Source organism: Amphiura filiformis, chromosome 4 (genome assembly GCF_039555335.1).
Source record: "Amphiura filiformis chromosome 4, Afil_fr2py, whole genome shotgun sequence".
Taxonomy (NCBI): domain Eukaryota; kingdom Metazoa; phylum Echinodermata; class Ophiuroidea; order Amphilepidida; family Amphiuridae; genus Amphiura; species Amphiura filiformis.
In genome coordinates this window covers 84695594-84720652 of record NC_092631.1, presented here as the reverse complement: position 1 = coordinate 84720652, position 25059 = coordinate 84695594, and the positions used below count along the sequence as shown (strand labels likewise).

General features: G+C 36.8%; 1 protein-coding gene across 1 annotated transcript; it reads right to left on the bottom strand.

The window, feature by feature from the left end:
* Positions 1-8859: 8859 nt before the first annotated feature.
* LOC140151561 (retinol dehydrogenase 8-like) lies at positions 8860-25004 on the bottom strand. The gene is made up of 4 exons (XM_072173948.1): positions 24849-25004; positions 12478-12657; positions 11376-11472; positions 8860-10677 (listed from the first exon to the last, which is right to left on the bottom strand). The coding sequence occupies exons 1-4, from the start codon at positions 24898-24900 to the stop codon at positions 10353-10355; spliced, it is 654 nt and encodes a 217-aa protein (XP_072030049.1). The 5' UTR covers positions 24901-25004; the 3' UTR covers positions 8860-10352.
* Between the last annotated feature and the right edge of the window lie 55 nt (positions 25005-25059).

Below are 25059 nucleotides of genomic sequence, written 5' to 3'. Positions count from 1 at the left end.
TTCTATTACTGTTCCAAAAGGCAGCATTCTCCATTCTTTAATTCCCGAGAAAATATAAAAAATACAACAATACCTCATTTCAGCCTCTCATTTCCCTTAACAAAAACGACTCAATTTCACCAGGTGACTCTAGACCATTGATTTTATGCTAATGCTGTTACGTAATCATGTGTGTGATATAATTTGTGCATATGTTGTTTGAAAGACAAAGGTACAGTGTTTATGTAATCATTGAGAAATGCTGTGAAAACAATCCACATATGACGTCACGAGTCCACTCTTAAAACATACTGACTGCCCCTCGTATTTTGATAACTCTTGGGGTGAGTATCGTTCTGAATGTCCTGCGCGCATTCTACGCATCATGAAGAAGCTCCTACTTGCGGTAATACCGCACACAATTTATACTGGTGTCTTTATAGTGCAAATATCTCGCGACAATATCATTCAGATGATAATGATATCGATGTACCGTACATATATACTGCGAGAGTTTATAGTGTAAAGTATCCGGATAGTTTCTGATAGATTTCCGGATAGAAATTATACCGCAATGTACCGGACTTCTGCTCCCAAGGATTATCGCATACGGTGCACTCAAAATGCGGTATATCACTTTAAACACGCTAGTAGAGTCTAGTGAAGAGGCGATGTAATAAACATGAATAACTGCAGCTTTGTTGACAAGAGTATTTTTTAAATTTTGACATGGTGGCTACCACTTTATATGTGCTTCATTGACTACAGCAAGGCCTTTGACTGTGTCAGCCATCCCCAATTGTGGAAGACAATGAGAAGGATGGGATTCCCTGGTCACATTATTGATCTTATTAGTCAACTATATGAGGACCAGAAATCTGCAGCCAGGACAAGTAATGGAGATACTGAATGGTTCAAGATTGGAAGAGGGCTGAGACAGGGCTGCCACCTTGGTCTGGGGCGGACATTTTAAAAATGAATTTAGAAGAGCAGCAACGACATCACTTGCAATACATTCCAGATGTTGTTAAATCTACATCATATGCAAAATTTTAGAAAATTCGCACGAGTCCGTTTTATTTTAGGGCCATTTATCTATAACTGGTCTTTACATGTAGCCCTATGGAGAGAGTGCCCGTTGAGGGCGCTATAAACCCCATTTTAGGAACAAAAATGTGATTTAAAAAAACGGACTCGTGCGAATTTTCTAAAAAAATTCAGAGTATGTAGTATGAACATGTAGAAATATAATCAAGTAGTTGCCCTACCTGCTCTTCTCCGAAAAAATAAAAAGTCCTATACCTCAATGATAATGAAACCTAGGTGCTGCATATGGTCACCAAACCTGTTTAACCTGATTTTGCGAAGCGTACGCTGTAATTAAAGCACATGTTTGAAAGGCGTACGTGTAATTAAAACAGTCAATTAAGCGTCACTTGAAAATAACTGCATGTTACGAATGCTTAATTCGATGGCCCAAAAAGGTTAATGGTACAAACAAATCTAGTCTTTACCGGGGTCATAGTAGACTAATAATTGTATAGAATAGAATTCGACCAAAGACCTGTGATACGCTTTTCCAGTTTATTAGGTAAATGACACTAGTTACAACTTGCGACATACATCGTCTGACGTTTTTGCACACGTATTTCCGTTCCATATATCGTTATCGCTGTTGTTCCAACGGGAAAATGCACGCTAACTATATACTTGCCTTTAGATGGCTTGTGGTCATATTACTTACTGATATATGGACCAATTAACTAGGTGTTAAACGCGTACAAAATCTTTTCTCTGATCTGTTTGTATGCAGCCGGACAGCGATCAAAGAGAGTACGTACCATACATTCCTAATAATCCGAAACATAATACTCAGGTGCTGTAGACATAATGACTAACATACATACAGACTGACGGCCGCAATGGCGGGACATCAGAAAAGACAGACATACGTCAGATTGAGTGAATGCTAAGCAGGTAGACGGACAGACAAAAAAACAGAATTACCCACCTTGTTGCAGTTCATGAATGGACCTGACTTATATGTTGTAGCTGTAGTTTTCTCTTACCAGACTGACATCAGTGAAGGACCAGGGATCAGACTAGACCGTGTGTTATTTAAATTATAGTTCCCAACCGACCAAGGTGAGACGTGTGCTTTGAGACATGTGGCACAATTTTGACACGGGGCCTCAAGTGGTTTTATTAAATTTTCTACAGAAATAGGATCGCGTTCCATTGAACAACTGATTTTAATTTTTGCCATTCATTTATCATTAATGTATACTTGGGATACCGACAGCATATTGAAAACAAGAACAATATTTATTATTCAAACACACACAAACATACCTCGAAATAATTGTACTTGTGTACACTTGATCATATTTTATTTGCAACTTTATCAATTATTTTCAGTTTCAGGTATTTTTAAATATGCCATTTTTAAACAACCAAATGTGAACAGGAATATCCGCATGACCTGTCCGCACACAAAAAGAAAACAAATAATAAATAAGGACATGAAGGATGTGGCAAAATCTGAAACATTTTTTTTACTTTTTCTTTTTTTTCTTCTTTGATTTCTTCCCCCACTGTTCTGTAACTATTGTCCTATAATTCTTGCTTCTAATTTTTTTCGGGTTTACCTTTCGTTGTCTCTCAATCTTTCTGCCGTTAGACCTTTCCTTCACTGCACTTAATGCTGTTATCACACTTGATAAAATAGGATATTACACACAACCAAACACGCACGTCTCGTCTCGGTTTCATAACTACGTCACAATGGGTCTTTTCAATGGCTTTGGTTTATAGTTCTGTTTTTTCTATTGTATAATTGCAATTGTTGGGGAACCAAAGTATTTAATTGGCATAAAGACAAAACATTGAAAGTACACACCCTTGGCGTGTCAACGTCCCTCAAACGACAAAGACGTTTGGTATATCAAAGACTCCATCCAAATCTGTAGGACAACTATTGTCAAGAAATTTTCAGGTCTTGTGGTTATATACCACTAATTAAACCCTTTAATTAATGTCCATTATTCCAAAACGGTTATTGCTGCAACTTTCAAATCTTGGGGTACTTTCATTTAAATGTACGTTGCGACATCAATATGGGGACCATTGCAACAAATAGGGCCATAATGCGCAGAAATAAATTCTGTTTTGAATGCATATTCCACATTTGTCATACAATTAACCGTTATGGAGTAATGGACATTAATTAAAGGGGTAATTACTTTTTGGTAGATGTTTACGACCATGAACTATTTGTTTGTGTGGCATCTGAAAAGACTGCTTTAAAATCGCCAAAATTGACCAAGTTATGTAGCCAAAAAAGTACATTGGGGTTTTCATGCATCATAATGGTATATTGTCTTTCATTAAATTATATTTTTGTTGTAATATTACCAAAATTCGGTTTTTAGTTAATATTCACCGTACCTAATTGTAACATACAGCTTCGAGGGTACACTGCCATTTTAAGGTGTTTATGGTTCAGTGCGTTACAAGATGTTCACAAAGGTTTAATACTTGTCTGACAATGAAGCTTTTCAAACTTGGACAATGAATATTTGTATACATGTATCTTACTAAGAGGGGGAGTTGTACCACCAAGATTTACTTCCGGTGCACTGAAACCTCCAACAAGCGCTGAAATGGCTCGGGCTAATCGTAAGGTCATCCCTTAAAATAACTGATCTACCTGTCACCTTACCTGTGGGTAGAGAGTGGTCGATATCAAACTTGGAGTGCAGGGATGTTTGTTAAGGCCCAGTGGCTTTTACTTTTACTCATACAAAATATTTATAGTCATATTGAGTTCAATTTAGATTAGAATGTTGATTTCTTTTAGACCTCTAAGCTGTACGAGTACATAGCCAGAATTGTCCAATTTGATAAGGACACCCTATTATTAATACAACGCTTTATACATTGTGTGTACACTGGTAGTGCTTATTTTGGCATCACTGGATAGCAGATATTCATAGCCATCTTTTTGTGCCAAACGGAACATTTTAGGGGTACAACCCCTCTTAGTTAAGCGCGTAAGACAAGGTTCATTCTTGGATCGTAAAAAAATAATTTAATGTAAAATCAATTAATTGCATGCTTCCAGTATGATACAATGCTACTTGCGACAATTGTTACATTTCTTAAAGCTATGTATTAAAATAAATTGATATCGTAAATTTATCAAACAATCTTAACAGATCATATTACTAACTGTTTGAAATATAAAAAAAAAAGTCTTGATTTTGATACGCCACATTATTGTATAGGCCAATACCAAAGCCATGTATAATACGCAGTATTGTATTTATGTGTAAATAAATATTGCGCTTGAAAAAAATCCGAACTGTGCTGTTATTAATAGTTGTTTTCGAAGTACTATAATTATGTTAAGATATACACATCATGTAAAGTAACTACCCCTCCCCCTCCATTACGAGTTAATACCTTAAAATTTACACATCAAACTTTAAAATCGAAGTAGCAAAGAAAGAACTCCATTTGTGACCCGCTCTGACAAAACCAGGAACAAGTCGCATTTTTGACATTTCATGATATACGGTACATAAATAGCGTCAATATTTTTCAAGATATGGATAATTTCGTAAATGATACCTTGATATTTTGCCAAAATGGTTATTCTGAGTAATGGGCCAATTAGTTTCCTGCCTTACACAGGATTGAATAGGGATTATCATAGTTCAATTATTGATTAAATTTTAACCTCTTTTTAATAAGTTCTTTCAAGGATTTGAAAGTCCACTTAGTCCCACAGTCAAATACCATGAAATAAAGAATTCCAAAATGTTATGGGGATGTCATCTTTAAAGGCATTATAACTGGAAAACATGTCTGGCGACTTGTTCTGTGTCAAGTTTTGTTGGAGCTGGTCACATTCTCATTCTGCAAGATTTGATGACTGGTCTGTCTCAAGGTAAGTCGGAGTGTAAGGTGTGCTAAGCTGTGGGTTGAATACGTGGGATTCCAAAGGCTCGTTGTAATTTTTTCCCTATGTTTATGAAGAATTTCATTCTAGGAAAAGGACAACTATAGCGAAGACTTTCGTTTTGGCCTATTATTTGTTATTTGGTATTTGGTAGTATGCGAATTCACGACGCTAAGAAAGAAAGAAAGACGCACCCCCACATAAGTTGAGAGTGTTTTTGTCGAATGTACCTCTGGGTGTAATTGCAATTATTGAATCAATGCAATTTGTTTCAAGGTCCTTTTTATACAAAAGGTATCGCGACATATGCTTTATTTCATCTCAAAATCAAAATTCAGCTCCGTACCCTCCATCTTAGACATCGTAGGAAGACAAATGACCCAATTTTTCGGGATAATGTGGACATGAGCAATCAATTAACAGGGATATTTTCATGATTTAAACATGTTGGATACATTAAAATGCAAAATATTATGTCCCATGGCGTTCATTTGGCGGCCATCTTGGATTCCGACAAAATACAATTAAATTGACATAACTTTTGAACTAGACATCATAGAAAGACAAATGACCCCATTTTTTGGAATAATGTGGACATGAGCAATCAATTAAAAGGGTTATTTTCATGATACATTAAAATGCAAAATATTACTAAAAATAATATCTTCAAGGCATACTCGCCTGTATATAATAGGAGCTCTTTTTGGTACATTGAGAAGGATATTTTGATGTTATTGATTTATTTACTATTTTCTCTTCTAGGTGCATGACTTAACTTATTATTAGCTAGAACTGGTGTTAGTGAACTAAAAATCGTAGCATAGTTATGATAGTGAAGTGGTGGATAATCATGCCAAAACGCAAGGGTGATCAAGGTACTGAGTCAGACTCACTGCAGAAACGTCCTCCTGTAAATTGTATTTTACATGTGAGTGGTATTGAGCATCTAGATTTTACGCCGCTCAATAAAGTAAGGGGCTCTGCCAGTGACAAGCTGGCTCAGCTACATGACATTCGCGACAAAGGACACATTGAACCTCATGATTCACCCTATCGCATGGATGATGTCTGTAATCACATTCCGGCGAGTCTTGCTGGTGTAGATTTAGAAACATTTGGATATCATCGAGGCTGCTACAAAAATTTACTGAAAATCAATATCGTTTGAAATGTAGTGCAGCAACTAATGAAGCTTCGACATCACAATCCTCTTATAACCGTAAATTACAATTAGCAACTGCCATGCGACTGTTCCCTCCATAATGTATCTTTTGTGAAAGACTGGAAATGAATGTGTCTGGAAAGACTGAGAGATGCATCAAATTCCCAGTATTCAAGGTCAAAGACGGAACATTTAAGGAGCCTAATTGGAAACAGATTGAGCCTCGGGCACTAGAAATAGGACTACGTCGTCTACATAGCATAGTGTAAGGTGAGGACCTGTTTGCAAGAGAGGCGAATTTCCACTATTCCTGTCGCGATTCATTCAACACGAAGTACACAACTTACCTGCGTGATGAAGCGAAAGCGACAATTGAAACAGAGCAGGATCGTAAAGCTGCTGTACATCTGCAGGCATTCACTGCTGTCCTAGATTTCATTCAAGACCGAGTTGTTGGGCAGAAGGAGGTTATGTTACTTACATCGCTGAGTCTTCTGTACAATCATACAAGAATTTGAAAGAAGTGGCTTCCCCAATCCAGAGTACAGAAGTGACAAGCTGAAGGTCCGACTTGAGAACCATGATATTCATGACTCGATCGCCTTTGCCAAGTTTTATCCGGGTGACAAAGGCTATATCACCTACAACCTGGTCTACGGCGCCAGCATCTCTGTCGCAGACACGGTGACTTATGCATATAAGTTGGGGTTCAAAGATAAGTATAAGGATGTGGCCCTGTTTCTTCTACCAAACTACCAAACCACATACTTCTCTGCACTAGCATCGGGCACCTCTACAGAAGCAAACAACTCGCCACTATCTTCAGTAAGCTGGGTCACTGTGAGACATGCAACTTCGCCTTAGGAACTATAGACAGTGCTGGCCAAGGCTCTTGATAAGGTTTCCAATTAATACGCCGCAGATCATTACCAGCAAGGGAAACGATGTGTTTCATCTCGTATGGGACAATCTAAACAAAACAATGACGAATATCCATGGCTCAAATGTTGTGAACAGCACTGGTGGGATAATGATACAAGATGTGAAACCTGGGTTTGATACCACTAACCAGGATCGAACTCTCCCTCTCTACGCGCGGAGCAAGGTGCGCTCCCTAAAGGTAGATATACACCCGAGACCATGGCTCCTGATCCTGTTCACATCTGTGGAAGCTATTGGGAGAAGCAGCCTGTCCCAGGGTTTGGTGGCTGATCTCATTACCAGTGGCTGCCTACGTAGTGTATTGACAGGGAAGGCATATGCAAAAGCACTGTTCTGCCTCTAAACAGTCGGTGAAGCGGTTGTTAATTGAGCGATTCATTGAGGAGGAGAACGTTGAGGTCGCCAACCCCAAGACCTTGCTCAATCTCGTACAGACATGTACTCCTCGTGAGACCCTCGACCTCGCTTTGCAGGACCCCTCCACTTTTACCATGCTTGTGAAGTATGTCACATATGAAGACAAGGACATACTCCTGACCCACTTGTATGGTGGCATTCTCTGACCACTTTAGAAGCGCCTTGAAAGTCGAGTATTCGGTGAAGGGGTGATGGATAGGGGTGAAATAGTCGATAGTTGACTTTCTTTGGGGTTTCACACCGGTAGCTGAGGGGAAGCCACCAAACCCTGGGACAGGCTGCTTCTCCCCACTGCTTCCCGTGTAAATGACCAGACACGATATTCTTTGAGATGCATGTTGAGTACATTTCGCTGTTTATCATGGGCGGAGTGAACACGTCTCCCGCAGGAAATTTGGGCCCGACTTGAATACAGATATGAACAGAAGCCATGGTCTCGGGTATATCTACGCTCGTAGAGAGGGGGAGTCCGATCCTGGTTAGTAGTGGTATCAACCCCGGGTTTCACATCTTGTATCATTATCCCACCAGTGCTGTTCACCACGTTTGACCCATGGATATTCGTCATTGTTTTGTTTAGATTGTCCCATTCGAGATGAAACACGTCCTTTCCCTCGCCGGTAATGATCTGCGGAGTAAGGGATGTGGAAACCTCATCAAGAGCCTTGCCCAGCACTGTCTCAAGTTCCAAGGCGAAGTTATATGTCTCAGTGTCACAGTTATATCCAGCTTACTGAGAATAGTGGCGAGTTGTTTGCTTCTGTAGAGGTGCCGGATGATGGTGCAGAGCAGTAATGTCCTTTGGTAGTTTCCAGTCACCGCGTCTGCGACAGAGATGCTGCCGCTGTAGACCAGGTTATTGTTGATATACCCTTTGTCACCTAGATGAAATTTGGCAAAGGCGATCGAGTCATGGATAACATTCTCATCCGCCTCTCTTGCAAAGAGGTCCTCACCTAGCACCATGATATGTAGCTGAGCCAGCTTGTCAGTGGCGGAGCCCCTTACTTTACTGAGCGGCGTAAAATCTAGATGCTCAATACCACTCACATGTAAAATACAATTTACAGGAGGACGTTTCTGCAGTGAGTCTGACTCAGTACCTTTATCACCCTTGCGTTTTGGCATGATTATCCACCACTTCACTATAACTATGCTACGATTTTTAGTTCACTAACACCAGTTCTAACTAATAATAAGTTAAGTCATGCACCTAGAAGAGAAAATAGTAAATAAATAAATAACATCAAAATATCCTTCTCAATGTACCAAAAAGAGCTCCTATTATATACAGGCGAGTATGCCTTGAAGTTATTATTTTTATTAATATTTTGCATTTTAATGTATCCAACATGTTTAAATCATGAAAATAACACTTTTAATTGATTGCTCATGTCCACATTATCCCGAAAAATGGGGTCATTTGTCTTTCTACGATGTCTAGTTCAAAAGTTATGTCAATTTAATTGAATTTTGTCGGAATCCAAGATGGCCGCCAAATGAACGCCATGGGACATAATATTTTGCATTTTAATATATCCAACATGTTTAAATCATGACCCTTTTAATTGATTGCTCATGTCCACATTATCCCGAAAAATGGGGTCATTTGCCATGGGACAATTATTTAATTTTGGGAACATCAAAATTCATTCAAAATTCAGACACCTTCAGGATTACAAAAATGTAAGTTAGAAAACAAAAGCACTGGGTACATGGGAACCCCCTCTGGTGACTATACTAAATTGTTCAGTATTGAAGTGCCAAAATAATTATGACATTATGAAATGTTGCATTCAATAATATAATCCTACGTATACTTTACTTTTACTGTCACTAATATAATTATATAAACTTTTTCATAACAATTTTATACTAGTATTTTGATGTAATAAATATCAGTATAATTTCGAATTCAACTGAATGCTTTCATCATGATTAATAACATGTTTTATTTATCAAAATTCGACTATGGCATAGTCTAATAATGCGTCTATTAAAAGAATTAATTTATCCAAATATGTTTTAGTTTTAAAATTAGGATTTTTTTCCAAATGTAAGGATATTTCTGGGCGCAGTATATTATGGTTAGATTTTGATAGATTAAGGACCAATACATGCATTATCATGACTTTATTTTCAAAATGATATTTTTCGTTGTGAAAATTGGTTGAGTTGCATGAGCCGTCGTGGCGCCGTACAAAATGTAAATTTCAACGTGGACCGTGCGTATATATCGCGCATTTGTATCAAAAAGGCAAATCGCAATCTCTTTTTTTACTGCCGATATCGCACGCGTTTCAATGGACAATCTGTACGTATGAACCGCGCGTATAAATGAAGTCAAATATTTACACCTAACAGTTACTTTATTATAATGATTTCTTATAAACAAAAAAGATCATATTAATAGTTTAACTTTTCATATATCATTATCCTTGACCATATTGACTGTATTTAATATATTGATAAATATAGTACATTTTGTGCATTTTCAACGTTGTCTCCACGTTCATTTACGTACAAAATCTTCAAATATGGCTAAATACGTGACCTTGCCAAATTCTTGGTCACTGAACCAGGATTCCTGGTCCTAATACTCTTAACCAGAATTAATTATTTTTTATTTACTATACAAAATACACCCGTGGTGAAATGCGGGCTTGTCAAGCTACTATTATTGTACTTGGAACAGGAGCGCTTTTGTTTGGTTTGCGTTCAAGATGAATCATTATCGTCACCATAAAATATTTTGTCTAGGTGAAAGGAAAATTTACATCGATGTTTCTGTGAACCATATATATTCCAAACAGTTTTATATTTACACTCTTTTACAGCAAAGCTGGGGGGCTAATTGCAGGTGCGTGAGTCGCGTTTTACAGTCAAAGTCTACACTTGCATCCATTGTTCCATTATTACATTTCCAGTACGGTCTTTAAACCTTGATGCGGCTATGTTCTTCCCATCGTCACTTGTTTGAACGCGAAAATCTGGTTTCTCGGAAACAATGGTGTCTTTGACTACTCCAGCCACTGCTTCTACGGTCTCAGTTTCTATTAGAATTTGGTCTTTATTTGCCGTGTAGATTCTCTTGACTTCGTCACCTATTTCACCAGGTACGGAGTCAACGATGCTCTTAACCATAGGTTCTAGCTTACCTCCCAACTGAACCATCATAGGCGTCATTATAGGTCCTGGCTCTATAAGACTTACCCTACATGAAAAAAAAATAACACTCAGGAATAGCTTTGAAAATACCCGGAGCCTGGTGGGTTCTCCCTGGTTGAAGGTGTTACGGTTTTAGGGTACATTTTTAGCAATTTTTAGCAAATTTTATATCGATAGGAGGATTTTCATTGAAGTGCTAATGCGTCCTTAAAAGCACCAAACTTTTGCAAATTTGAGTGCTTTTTGGGTGATTTAATGACAAATTGGTATGTTAAAGACTTTCAAAAAGAGCAAAAAATAGGTTTAGAGAAAATCAGCATCCAAAAGTATGCGTGGCACATCCCTGAAGAACCACCCCCGGATGAAAATAATCAAACGCATTGGTCGTGGAACAAGTTAAAATTGTGAAAGATATTGGAAATGTTTCTCCGAAGACAAAATTAAAATCTACGATGAATGTCCACTGATTCCTAATATTATTTTAAATGGGATCAGCCTATATACGTGTCGCATCTCCGAGAAACTAGAACAACTTCATGACTCATTTTAATTTGTCGGCAACACATGTGCCCAAATGGCCAACCCTGGTTGGTAATTTATCTAAACCGGATTATTTGCAAATCAGTATTGAAATGTAGAGCGGCTTTATTTGTGGATTCCATAGAGATCTTAGTTAAAAATGTTAAAAATAAAATGCAAAGAGTTTAATCAATGTTTAATAGATTATATCTCTTCTCTTCTTACCAAACGTTGAACTTGCCGAGAGGTGGCGCTATGGATTCCGTGAATCCCTCCAATGCCATTTTGGACGCTATATATGGTACGGATGTAAATGGAATTGCTATGAGTGAAAAGAAAGAAAAAATGTAGTACAAAAAATTAATGATTTCCTAAAATATTAAGATCTAAGATCCTTGAATCAAATAAAGTTTATTGGAGACATCAGGGAGAGAAAATAAACTTAAATAACTTAAATGTGTTAGTTTATTAAAACAATGAGTAGCTATTCCGCAGTGCCGAAGGCCATTCAATGCATCTACCACGGATTGGGCATGTTGGGAACACCTACTCTTTACAAAACAGATGGAACAAGTAACAGAGTGATCTCTGTATAATATATATAATAAAGATGTCAGCAAGGACAGAGTAGTCCGTACGTAATTCCTGAGCGCCTGAGCACCATGTAAGAAGATAATTCAAGTTAACGCTGAATATGCAGCAAGTGCACCCCCTTGACCTTGTGACCCCGGTAAATTAAAAACTAACAATGATTTGTTCAAATTTGTGTGGTGATACCGTGATGCTATTTCCTTTTGAATGTTAACAAACACCCACACCCCCACACCCTACCTAACCACATCCCTTCTCCAGACACACATCCCAATAGTCGACAGACATTATGTTAGCATGTGTAGTTAACTATTTTAAAAATTATTTAATATGTTTAATAGATTCATGTCTAAAATAGATTAAGTATTCCAAAAGCACTCCTAAAATTGTTTCCGTCCTGGTCTCTTTCCCCGTTTTGCTATTTCCTCTTTGAAGAGCTTAGTTTCAAAACCCCTTACATCCACTTCAGACATTTTGAGAAAACATTAATAAATCATCAAAAAAATCATTGATATAAGGGGGTCTGCAACAAAAGCAGTTTTTGGCGGGATGCCTGGGTAGGATGAGCATCCTTATTAACTGTCCTTATTCTACGTGTTCCGCGCTTCATATAACGGTAAACCTTTAGTGTGCTATTTTTTGATATTGTCGAAGTATAATAACACCAATTGTAATTAGTTCTTGATCCTGCCATTATTCTCTCAATTTTCTTGGATTATCCTTTACATTGACTTACGTCGAAATCCCAAGGTGCTTGAAATCTGAATCACTCTGCCTTGGCGTTTCTCTTTCATATATGGTACCACAGCTCGTGTCATTCTGACGCATCCAAAATAGTTAGTTTCGAAGATTCGTTTGTGATCTTCGATTGATACATCTTCCCACCAGCTGCCATCAGCTACACCAGCATTATTTACTATAAATATGATAAAATAAAACAAGCCAAACGCCTCAATACCAAATTCAAAATTCAAAAACAAATTATGGTTCCAGAATTGCGACATTGTTTTTAATCCCTTGTAGCAATTTAACCGCACGGTATCTAGAAACTGTGTGTTTTAAATGTACCGGTTAGGCGACGAAAAAAGAAAACCTGTTCTACGGGCGGACGGACCTTTAAAGTAGGGTCGGTCGGTCGGGCTTTTTTTGTTTTTGTTTTTTGAAAATGACCCAAAAAATCACCAAAATCTGTAAATATTTGCAATTTGGGAAAATACAAAAAATTTTGTTCCTGAAATTGTCGAAATTTGGGTCGCTATTCATTTGTACAGGAATTTTTTCCCCAATTTGTTCAAAATCTGGGTCGGTCGGGCCCGTGGAACAGGGTTTTCTTTTTTCGTCGCCTTAAGGGGGTACTACACACCTGTGGTAAATTTATGACTATTTTTGCATTTTTCTCAAAAATTAATAAGATACTGGAACAAGCGTTTCAGTAAATATGATAGGAAATGAGGTACATCCTAGCGGTACCTCATTTTCTGTCACAAGTATCGAACCGCTTGTCTTGGGTCACTGAAATTCCAGTGGAGTAATTGGATTCCTTGCCCCTATAATATACATAACTTTTGTTACCAGGGTGTTATTAGTTTGTGAGAAAAATGCTAAAATAATCACAAATTTATTGAGGGGTGTAGTACCCCCTTAACGCGGTTCAATGCTGGATGGTGCTCCGTCGTCACAAAGGAGCACAAGCCGGCTGCACTCTAAATTTTGCAACAGTTAATGCAGTTGTGAGCAAATTGTTGAATCGTTTGTTGCACTTTCTTGATGCCACGTACTTTGAATAAACCTGTGTACATGCAGTGCTTTGTTATAATTGCCATTAAATGGCCATAATATGTCAAAATTAGTCTTTTGGTAAAGGGCTCGTAATTGTTTGAAGACAATTTCTTTGCTCTTTATACAAATTACACTATGTATTTTTGGGACAACTATGTGTTATAGTGCGCTAACACATAGTTGTCCCGAAAGTATGCGTTTGTATTTTCGGGACAATTATGTGTTAGTGCAATATAAATAGCCAAGAAATTACTTTTACCAATTACGAGCCCTTTTCCAAAAGATAATTGACACCTATATGTACACAGGTTTATTCAAAGTACGTAGCATCAAGACAGTGCAACAAACGGTTCAACCATTTGTTCACAACTACATTATCCATTGCAAAATTTACAGTGTGGGACCGAGAAAACAAGATATTTAGCGGTCTCCGGGTCTTATCTAATTCATCATACTTTTGATTTTGACTATAACTAGTGCTATTGTTTTAATTCATTCATTTAATTCAGCTGTGAAGCAGACGACTACAAAGTTTCTCCATGTATTACAATTTGAAGCCAAAGTGGTAATGGCATCTGCCAATAAAAAGTTCACAAAATCCCCCCAACTATTTTTGCAAATAAGACAAGTAGGATGTTCTTTACCTATCAGGTCTTCTTTTACCATGTAATGGGGTGTAGAGAGCATATCTTCTGCATGGTTTATCATTCGGGATCTTTAAAATAAAAATATGTCCTAGTAATTCGTAATCATGGTAGTTACCGTGATTTGACAGAGTTGATAAGAGGCACAGTGTTGGTGATCGCGATGGTATACATGTAGATCCGTTCATTACTAACATGGTCAGTGCGCTTGGTGTTCAGCATTATCCTGTATTATGATGTACCAAAAGCTTTGATCTTATTTTCAGTATATATCACTCAGGACTCACAGTCATAGAGCAATACTGTAACACAAATGGTGTGAAAAAGCTTGACTTTCGTTGCAATTGTTATGTGCACCCCAAAATTATTCCATAATAATCATTAAAAGTTATATGTTTTGTCATCAAACATTAATTTTCACTTGTTTTGATATTTATCTCCATTTGTTTGTGCATGGAATATTCTAGAAGGTTAATGATTAAAGTGATCAAGAAATTCATATATCTAGTAATGTGGAGAAAGTTCTAGCAACAATTAGATCATACTCTAATGATCATGATTACCACAGTAGTAAAGTGCTGGCACTGTGCCAAAAATCGGTGTACAGTGTCTGATTGGTTTGTGTTGAGGTAATGTGCTATTTTTAGAACTATGTGTACAGAGTAATTGATCTGATTGGCTTGTGGTGATTTCATGCAGTATTTTGGGAATTGAGGTAATGTAATATGCCATATATGGGATGATTAAATGCTGTAATTTATGCAGATTAATCTAGAATCATAAGAAATAGTATAAAAGCCTGGCGGTTAAATGATCGGGGCAGCAGTCTTGAGGTGTAAGAGGAAACTCTGTGAAACTTATGTTAGCCAGTATTGGTACAAAGTTACCATTGAAGTCTTCAAGCTTCGGTTCGCGGTTCTTGTGTGTGTGTGTTGGAGAGAATTCTTTACGCCAAAGGCGGTAGTGAAAGCCAATAGTGCTTTATTGTTTGTCGACTCAAAGAAGTGACAGACTGAAGTGTCTCCATCACCGAACTGTGATATTTTGCTGGACTAGCATAGAGTGTTATCTGTCTGTCAAGTGGAGCAGAAAGCTTGCTCAAGAGATCTCCGAGAGAGGAGCTTAAGGTCAACATAGAAAACCACTTGGAGAGCACTAGCAGGGTAGCTAGGGTAGTGAAAGTATAGTCATCAGGACTTTGGACTGAGATTGTGGTAGATAGGATCTCGGACATTGCCGGAGGAATCTCTGTTTGTTTGTTATCACAAACGTATTAATTAGACCCTATCTAAATAAGATAAAGAGAAACATTAAATCCACAAAAAGACAAAAGTGGTTTTAATTTCTGAGGGGTAAATAAGGTCAATGCTCGTTCGTGATATGAAGAAATAAATGGACAACCAGGTGTGCCACTTTCTCCATCTTTATTAAACTGGATCTTATTAAAACATGGCAATGACATATTTATTTGCCTTAAATGAGAACAGTTTCTTCCGTGCACTGGTATATATCAATATTATAATAGATATATCAATCATGTCTTGCTTTTGAAAACTCCCGGTCGGATCCGACCCACGACCTTTTGCAAGACATTGCACTCTGCTCTATATCACGCATACGTCAGGCACCCCCCCGCGTCCAACATACTTGGAAGCAGTGGCGCTTAAATCAAAATGTCAATTGCCATCCCACTCGCATACTCAGCAATTTGCTACTATTGTGCATTATGGAATTGCTTTTTGAAAACAAACAAACTGTGATGCGCATGTGCCTTTATGGTTCGGTGATCTAATACTTGTTTACTACGGCTTTACTAAGTCATCTCATCTGGGCCCTCTCAAAACCTAATATAGAGAAACCCGAGACTGCATCATTTTGCTTTCTTCCTCCGTTCTACCATGGCGTTATCTGATTCCGACTCCTCGCTAGATCTAACATCCCCTTCTACTCCGGGAAAAAACCTCGACTTAGCTGCATACCGCATCCCGAAGCTACTGAAGTCACCGGAGATGATGGAGACCAATGACAGCCAACCCACCCCTGGACAGAGAGTTGCTACCAGCACAAAGAAAAAAAAAATTCATCTGACTGATCGCGCTAAGAAAATGGTGTGGGGAGAGTTGAGCAAAATCAAACATGTCCGATCTAATGCGTCCAATGTTCATTTTCTCGGATTGGATATCAAGCAAGCTACAGCAGATAAAGTTATTCTTCCTATGTTCTCCATTTCAAAACACCTTCCCCAGTTACCTGGGGGAGCTCTGAGTTGGGCTTTCCAATCAGAATGGGAGAACATTTTGAGAGAATGCTCACAAAAGCTGATGGACACCACAGCTAACTATCTGCTAACCGAGAAAGTGATAGATTTGGACGAGTTAGCATCGGACATGGTTCAAAAAGCCACACTAGACTTCAAAAAAGCGCTACCATCTGATGAATTGGAGAAGGGTCTAACGCTTTTCAACATAGTTGACCAATCTATGAAGAAACAGAAGAGGAAAAAGAAAAAGGCAGCATCATCTGGGAAGATCACCAAACGATCATCTAAGACAGACAAACACCGAGTGAAGAATCTCAAGAAGCAAAGAGGTGCAGTCAACCGCCGGCTAAAAATATAAGCCGGTACAAAAACCAAACGGCCTTTTTTAAGGCCACCCATATCTTCTAAAAAGAGAGATGATCTTAGGCCGTCATTACACTATGCTTGGTATCAATTAAAACACAGTACATGTACTCCTTTGATACACAGTTAATATAATGGCAAAAAACAGGAAGTTCCGTAAACAGAGTATCAAACGGCAAACTAAGGACAAAATCAAGTCTAGAACTTGCCATTTGAATTCCCAAACCCTCAAAAAATCAGAGAAGTCCAAAAAAAAATAAAGGACTTAGCCAATGCGAACAAAAAGTTCGTTATAAACTTAGCAAACGAAAATTTCTCTGATGCAGAATTATCTGTACTAGGGAGAGGTTTGAAATTTGTAGATATCCCAAAAGATCCTAAAGCAAAAATGCTTGATAGGGATACAGAAACATTCATGAGAATAATGCGCATTCGTTATTTAATGTCCAATAAGAAAGCAAAACGAACACACAAGTTCAAACGAGCTTCTAATTGGCACCCTTTGTCTACACCTTGCTTGGATCTAGAAAACTACTTAGAATCCACGAGGTTAGAGCTTTCTAAAATTAAGAATAATAACATAAACGATAACTTGACAAAACCCGAACGTCAAGCTCTCAAATCATTAAGGGAAAAGAAACATTTGGTTTTCCAAAAACCGGATAAATCTCGTGGCGTGGTCGTAATCAATAAAAATGATTACATACATGAAGGCGAAATCATGCTGGAAGGTAATCAATACACTGTAATCGATGCAGACATGACATTTGATACGGTAAAATTGGTTCAAAAACAGCTTAACCTCATGTTATGGGATCAAAGTATTGATAAAAATACACACGACTATCTGTATCCGATAGAACATAAAATTCGAACACCAACTTGCTACTTTTTGCCAAAAGTTCACAAAACCACCCCTACTGGCCGGGTCTTTACTGGAAGACCTATAGTCAGTAATGTTAGTGGACCATGTGAAAAATTGGTGAATTTATCGACTTTTTGCAGTCCCTCTCGTTCAAAAAACAAAACACATACTTGAGAGACACAAAAGATGCGATAAGAAAAATTGAGCAATTAAAACTTCCAGCCCAATGTCTTTTGGTTACAATAGATTGCATTGGAATGTTCACTAATGTTCTTCAAAATGAAGTTGAAAAAGAAGTTTTAAAGACTTTTTCAGAAGTTAATCCAGGAATGTACTTTCCTAGAATGCCACATATCCGTCATATGGAAGCATTATTAAAACTGATTTTGCATAGAAACTGTTTTTCATTTAATGAAAAATACTATTTGCAAACGACAGGCGTAGCTATGGGACAAAAATGCTCCCCAGAACTATGTGACATAATGTTCCATTCGTTGGAAAAGAAATTCATTTCCTTAGCGATAAAATCTTCAAATGGTTCCGTTATCGTGATGATATTCTTATGTTTTGGTTAGGAGATGAAAACGAGTTAGCTAATTTCATAAGTCGTATCAACTCTATGCACCCGACTCTGAAATTCACACATGAGTGGTCAAAAACAGAAATTAATTTTCTAGACTTAACTCTATACAAGGATGAAAGATTTCATGACAAACAGATCTTAGATATAAAATGCTACAGCAAACCCTGTGACACATTTCAATATCTTTCAAGAGATTCGTCTCACCCAAATTCGTGTTTTCGTGGCATGGTTAAGGGTGAGGCTATAAGATATATTCGAAACTCCAGCTCGGAGACAGAATATGAGCACAAACTTGATTTCTTTATCTCAAAACTTCTCACAAGAGGATATAAGAAACCAGAAGTGCTCGCATGCCTAGCAGATATTTCATACAATAGACGAAATATTTACTTAGAGGATGTTCCAAAAAAACGTGAGGAAATACCTCTAGTTTTCTGCACGCATCAATTCCCCCAAAGAGGTAATGCAAAAATCAAAAAGGCACTTCGCAGGAACTGGCATTTTATATCAAATAATCATAACCTGTGCAAAATCGTCCCTTGCCCCCTATACTAGCTTTAAGACGCACTCAAAACATAGGAGAGCGTCTTATCAGAGCAAAGATAACTTTAGACCAAAACCCTAATATATCTTTGACTCCGACTTTGCAAAGTATAGCGGATGCTAACTCCAAAACCGGAATTTGCCCTATGTCTCCTACACTGAGAGATTTGTTGGATCTATTAGATGAAAATTAATTATCTATCATCACATTATCTTCATGAATGTTTCCTTACGAGCTTCCTTGACACTTTAGTTGGTTACACTAGTTCCATTGTTCTTATACGTACCTGATCTGCATGTTAACATGTTATTTTAAATATATAGACCTTATAATGAACCATAATAAAACCACACCCAATCGGGTAATCATATGGTCCTCATAATAAGGCTCTTTTATATGCACATTTATAACGCTGCACTGTAGGCCTATGTATAGAACTTTATAAAAACATGCCTAAAACGGGCTCATAATCATAGTTTCAACCAACAAAACCAAAGTATGTTGTATTTTCAAACTTGTTCATTATATCGGTTTGTTTTCTTAGTCTTATCAAGACCAGATACATCCATATAAGTAGTGAAGATTAAAATATAACACGCTTTTGTGTTTGATCCGCACATCTACCAATTTGAATATCAAAAAGCTAGACGGTCATTTGGTATATATGTGCGACAAAACAGCCTAAAATGGGCATCTATCCTAAGATCAAACACAGCAAAATGTAGCTGATGAGATTAACCAAAATAGATCAAATTAATTTGATCACAGTTAATCGAAACGCGTCCTACAATAGCTTCCAACGAGTTTCTTAAAATATTTAAAGAACCTCTCGTGTCTATTCGATATTCCTATATATTTTAGGAATAATTTTGGCTGAGTGGAATTTTAATATAAAACCACATAATCCGGCCTCCATGTGCATGTTTTGCAAAAAGCAAAAATTATAGCTAAGAGTGCACCAAAATATTGACATACTTTTTGGTTTTCAATCAGGTACAGTGAAAAGCTATCTTGTCATGTTTCTCTGCAAAGTTCTAATTGATAACTAAACAGCAGATTGCGTAACTCTATCACTCTTTAAACATACATATCACGCTTTATTCATTGTTCTAAGCCATTTATAGTAATAAAAGTTGGAACATTGATTTATTTATCAAGGATCATCAGTGTGGCATTCTTACCTGTTTAAAATTATCCATACTAGTTTAAGCCCCAAAATTACATAAATTCTCACTTATCACTAAATGGATTCAACAAGTTTGTAATTTTTTCTTTCGAACAAAACTAAACTTTGTACTCACTATGGACGGTGCTCTTTGTAGGAAACTACCCAAAAGGTCGATAAAGTCCTATAAACGAATAACACCATGGCTGTCGAAAGATTTAAAAAGTCCTATAAACGAAAGTGCTTTCCTTAGGGGGGCGGGAGTGGGGGGGGGTCAAAAGTCCGATTACACTGATTTAAAAAGTAGTTAAAACATCAGTCAAAGTTTTTTAAGGATTTAATATTTAGTATTTTCTGAAGTTCAAAACCGACGCTCCCCAGTGGTTGCTTCAAGATTATTTTAAATTAAATCAATATTACGATAATAATATTTAAAATATAGGCCAGGGCGGAATCAGCTTAAGGCAGCGGCGAATATGCGGACACAAGCGATTAGAAAGACATCACAATCTACATGTATTTTAAATAAATCGGCTATAACAGACCTTGTGTAGGAGAATTATCTTATTATAGACTGGGAAGAAGCTAAGGTAGTCATAGTAGGCAAAGAGGCAGATAGGTACAAACAGTGGATAAAGGAAGCGATAGAGCTCAGGAAGCAAGATACCGTCATGAACAGAGACGAAGGCCAATACAATCTCAGTCATGTTTTTGGCGATCTTCTTGGAAAAAAATTAAGACCGCTCGCCCGCTGGCGCGGCCGCTTGCTCTTTTAACCTTATTTTGCCGTGGTGGAGGAAAGAAAGAAGGAAGGAAGGAGGGAGGGAGGGAAGGAAGGAAGGTAGAAAGAAAGAACAAGAAGAGAAAACATTTTTCCTCTAGTGCGGTTTTAAACCAGGGACCCCTTGGGTGCCAGACGGTCATACCTTGCCACGGGGTTCTACCTTAGCCAGCCAAGTTTGACTGTTCGTACACTCATAGAAATGACTTGTTCGCCTTGTTGGCGCAATTCAAAAGGAGTAAGTTTGGACAACTCAAAAATAGTGTAAAACTTGCCAAAACAAAATTCATTTTAGTTATCCGAACTTAAAAATGCTGAAAAAGCTCAAAAAGTTCCGTCAACTAATCAACTTTGTTGGCATTACTTAAAAAGTTGATGTAAGTCGTTGCGTCAACTTTTTAAGTAATGCCAACTTCTGAATTCAAGTTCAGGGAACTTAGAAAAATAAACAAGGTTCCAAGAACCAATTAGTTGAGTTATTGTAACTCAACATGTAAGTTGATGTAACTCGTTCATATTAAGTTACTGGTACTTATTGTTTTGAGTTATTCCAATTTGGTACTTTGTTAATTAATTCACGTAATTGGATCATTTTCTGCACAATTAGCAGTATTCAAATATTTATTTTTGTAATCAGTGCAAAATTTTGTATACTATAGCACACCTCTAGAAAATTATGCTAACCTAGGCAAGTTTCATTTTCTGAGTTGTAACAACTCAATAAAGTAAGTGCAAATGAGTGCGACGAACATAATGATATCGAGTCAGCGTTACTCAAAATTGTACGCGTTGGCATTACTCGGAAAGTTGACGCAACGACTTACATCAACTTACTGAGTAATGCCAACGAACAATTTCTATGAGTGTATGATGTCGAAATTTACGCGGGATACCCGCGTGATCTGTATTACTGGGACGTCATTGCAATGGACAATTTCGGCACCGGGGATTTTGAATATCGCGTGTTGAGAGATGGTTGTATTAGTTCGTTTTCATGGTCAATATGAGCTTGTTTCAAATACAACCACGTGATTCGTGCTTGATAATCAATTTTCTAATATGGCATACTGTTGTGATTGCCGGAGTGTTCCTTTAACACGCGATGTTATCGAAATTTGTTAACCAATTATTTACATGTCAAAAAATGTCTACAGACAATTAGACGGACTATGACCACGTACAGGCAAATAATATGCCAATTGTTGTCAACAGGGAATGATTTATATCCCGGGAATTATATGTATACAATGTTTTTTCAAAGGTTTCCAAGGATACATGGTTCACGAGAAGAAACATGAATAATTTCGTCTGTATATTTGCAATGATTCAGTGACTCGTGAATAGTGAACTCGCGAACTCTGTATAGCTAACAATACGTTCAGTGCAGGTAGGTAGACTTAGGACTATTAAAGGAAGGTGACCTGATATATTTGGAAAATGGAATTCTTTAAAATTGAAGCATAGCATAACATCTCGTCCCTTTAATTTCAAGCATTCATGCAAAAAGAACACGTAAATTGTTCTTGTAAATGGGACTAATTACTTATGGTATTACTAGCAATGGCAATGCCTATTTAGGCCCCCGTCCCCTAGCGCCGGGCAAAATAATAAAGGAGAGAGAGAGATGGAAAAAAGGGGAAAAGAAAGAGAAAGAGAGAATCCATAGGCCAACAATATAAGGTGCGGATAGAATTTGAACAATTTTAAAATTTAAAATTTTGTTAAAAATGGAATTATATTATTTCAAAATGAAGTCGCTATCCTTGTATTCCTTTTTTTTTTTTTTTTTTTTTTTTTTTTTTTTTGCTATTCACTTTTTCAAAAACCAAAAAAAAAAAAAATTGGGTCAACCTTTTTGAGGAAGGGGCGGCAACATTTTTGTTTGGTGGATTTGAGCCACGCCCCATACAGGCTTGCCCCCCCTGGAAAAAATCCCAGCTACGCCACTGGGCGTAACAATCATTATATGTTATATAATATGTAATAAATTGATAAATAAGTGATCCTATTTTTCTCATTAACATATTGAAATTAGGAGTTCCAAATCGGTGTATTTCAGAAGATATCATCAAAAACCGTCGAATTAGTCTCTAACGTGGTATACCACAGTTAAGACTAATTCAACAGTTTTTTAATGATTTTTCGGAAATATACAGATTTGGAACGCCTAATTCCAATATGTTAATGAAAAAAATATGAGCTTTTACCTGATATCAAAATCTGCAATTTGATGGGGGACGAAGGTGTCAATCAGGTTATCCACCTTAACATTATTTTAGTAACGATAATAAAAATATGGAATGACTTCCAATTTTTGCAGTCATCAAAAGTTTCAAAATTCATAGCCATAGATTTTGGCCAGGATTTTCACCGCAAAAATATAAATTAATTTACATAGTTTACCAAATTAATTCAGACAAATAGGTAGAAAACTTAATTATATTTACTTTATGGAAATGCCTTTAATAGGGTACTTTGAAAATAAACATTTGCAGTCCTTGCAATTTTTTATTGTTATTTCTGGACCGGCGAGTTAAAAAAAAAAGTTGCCTACCCCTGAATGAGGATGTCACTCTCAAAATGACAGATGAATAAATACTTACACTTCGTTATTGGTCAAATAAATAACCAACAACAAAGATTCAAAATGTTTGCTTCTTGTTTTATGTGTGTTATTTACTTAAGGGATCTAAAATGAGCGTTTATTGCGTTTCGACAGTATTTTTTGTGGGACATGAGAGCACCTCGGACCTATCGATTTTTTGAAAATCACAATATAATACAAATTGTATGACAAATTATAAAAATTTGATATTTTTCAAATTTTTGATATATAACAGTACTCGAAGTAAATTATATAAATCTAATGATATATTCTTAAAGTGTATGTAGCAGGGAGGAAAAGCCGACGGTCAATTGAAAATTTTGACCTTTCATATTGAAGATATGGATTTTTTCCCAAAAAGACCTAATTTTTTTTGGTGTTTTGGGAAAAAAAATCCATATCTTCAATACGAGAGGTCAAAATTTTCAATTGATGGTCGGCTTTTCATCCCACCTACATACACTTTAAGTATAAATCATCAGATTTATAAAGTTTACTTCAAGTACTGTTAAATATCAAAAATATCAATTTTAATGATTTGCCATAAAATGTGTATTAAATTGCGAATTTCAAAATATCAAAATTATTTGATATCAGAATGACATTTTCGTATTCAGAATGCAATTCGATATGTCTGATGTGCTCTGATGTCCCAAAATAAATACTGTCCAAACGTTCATACCCCAGCTCTTAATGTATGGTATGACTGGCTGTAAAATGTTAATTAAAATCCACTGATTCATATTAAAGATAAAATATATAGAAAAGTGAGATGAGTCCCGCCGCCTATTACGACCTAATCAGAGTAAAGGGTGCAAAGGCGTGATCGATATTCTAGCATTGTCACACTCCCCTCCACAACCCCACCCCCATAGCGACGCCCCTAGAAATACGGGTTGAAATTTTCGATATTTCACACCTACGTTAGAACAAGTGTGAAACGCTATAACGAAAGAATTTTCGTTTATAGGACTTCATCGAACTTTGGATCACTCATCATCGTTCTGATCAATTTGATGATAACTATCGACCACAATAGGCGAAACCGTCAATAATAAAAAAAAAAATTGGTTTTGGTAAAAAGTTGAAAATACATAAGTTATGTAAAACTTAATAAAATTATGTAAAATATCATAAAGTTATGTAAAATATTTTACACAAAATTTAAGTACAGATTTTATATGATAGTTACATATTAATCATTTTAAATTTCGTGATTCGTGTTATGTAAATAGGGTTCTATATATACATGGAAATATGTAAGATTTTATACAAACTCATAAAAAATTATTTTTCTGTGTTTAGCATTATAATTATGTTCATCACTATGTAGACTTTGTTTATAATATAATACTAAGGATTATGAAAATCTGTCTGGGAAAATTTTTGTTTTGCCATAATATTTAACTAAACCTCACTCTACGTCATGTTGGTATCGCTGCAATAACGCTTGAAATAAAAATTGGTTTGCTAGAATGATGACTAAAACGTCCAAAGTTATAATTTTACAACCCTTACCCAGAACATCGATTCTTCCTTGCTCCAGCAGATAAATTTCGCATGGTAGCATATACTTTAAATCGTTGCTGAGGATCTTTTGCAAGAAGCAAGGCAATACCTTCCCCAAGTCCTTTAGAACAACCAGTAACAAGTACTACCTGCGCCATTGCTAAGTTCAATGTATCACTTGAATACATAATAATGTGGCTTCAGCCCCGGGTTAAGTTAC

Excerpts from the sequence above, each read along its gene's own strand:
- LOC140151561 (XM_072173948.1), bottom strand. The coding sequence starts at position 24,900 with ATGCTACCATGCGAAATTTATCTGCTGGAGCAAGGAAGAATCGATGTT. Across the intron at positions 12,658-24,848 it reads AGGAAGAATCGATGTTCTGG|TAAATAATGCTGGTGTAGCT; the intron begins GTAAGGGTTGTA and ends TCATATTTATAG. Across the intron at positions 11,473-12,477 it reads AAGCACCTTGGGATTTCGAC|CAATTCCATTTACATCCGTA; the intron begins GTAAGTCAATGT and ends TTTCACTCATAG.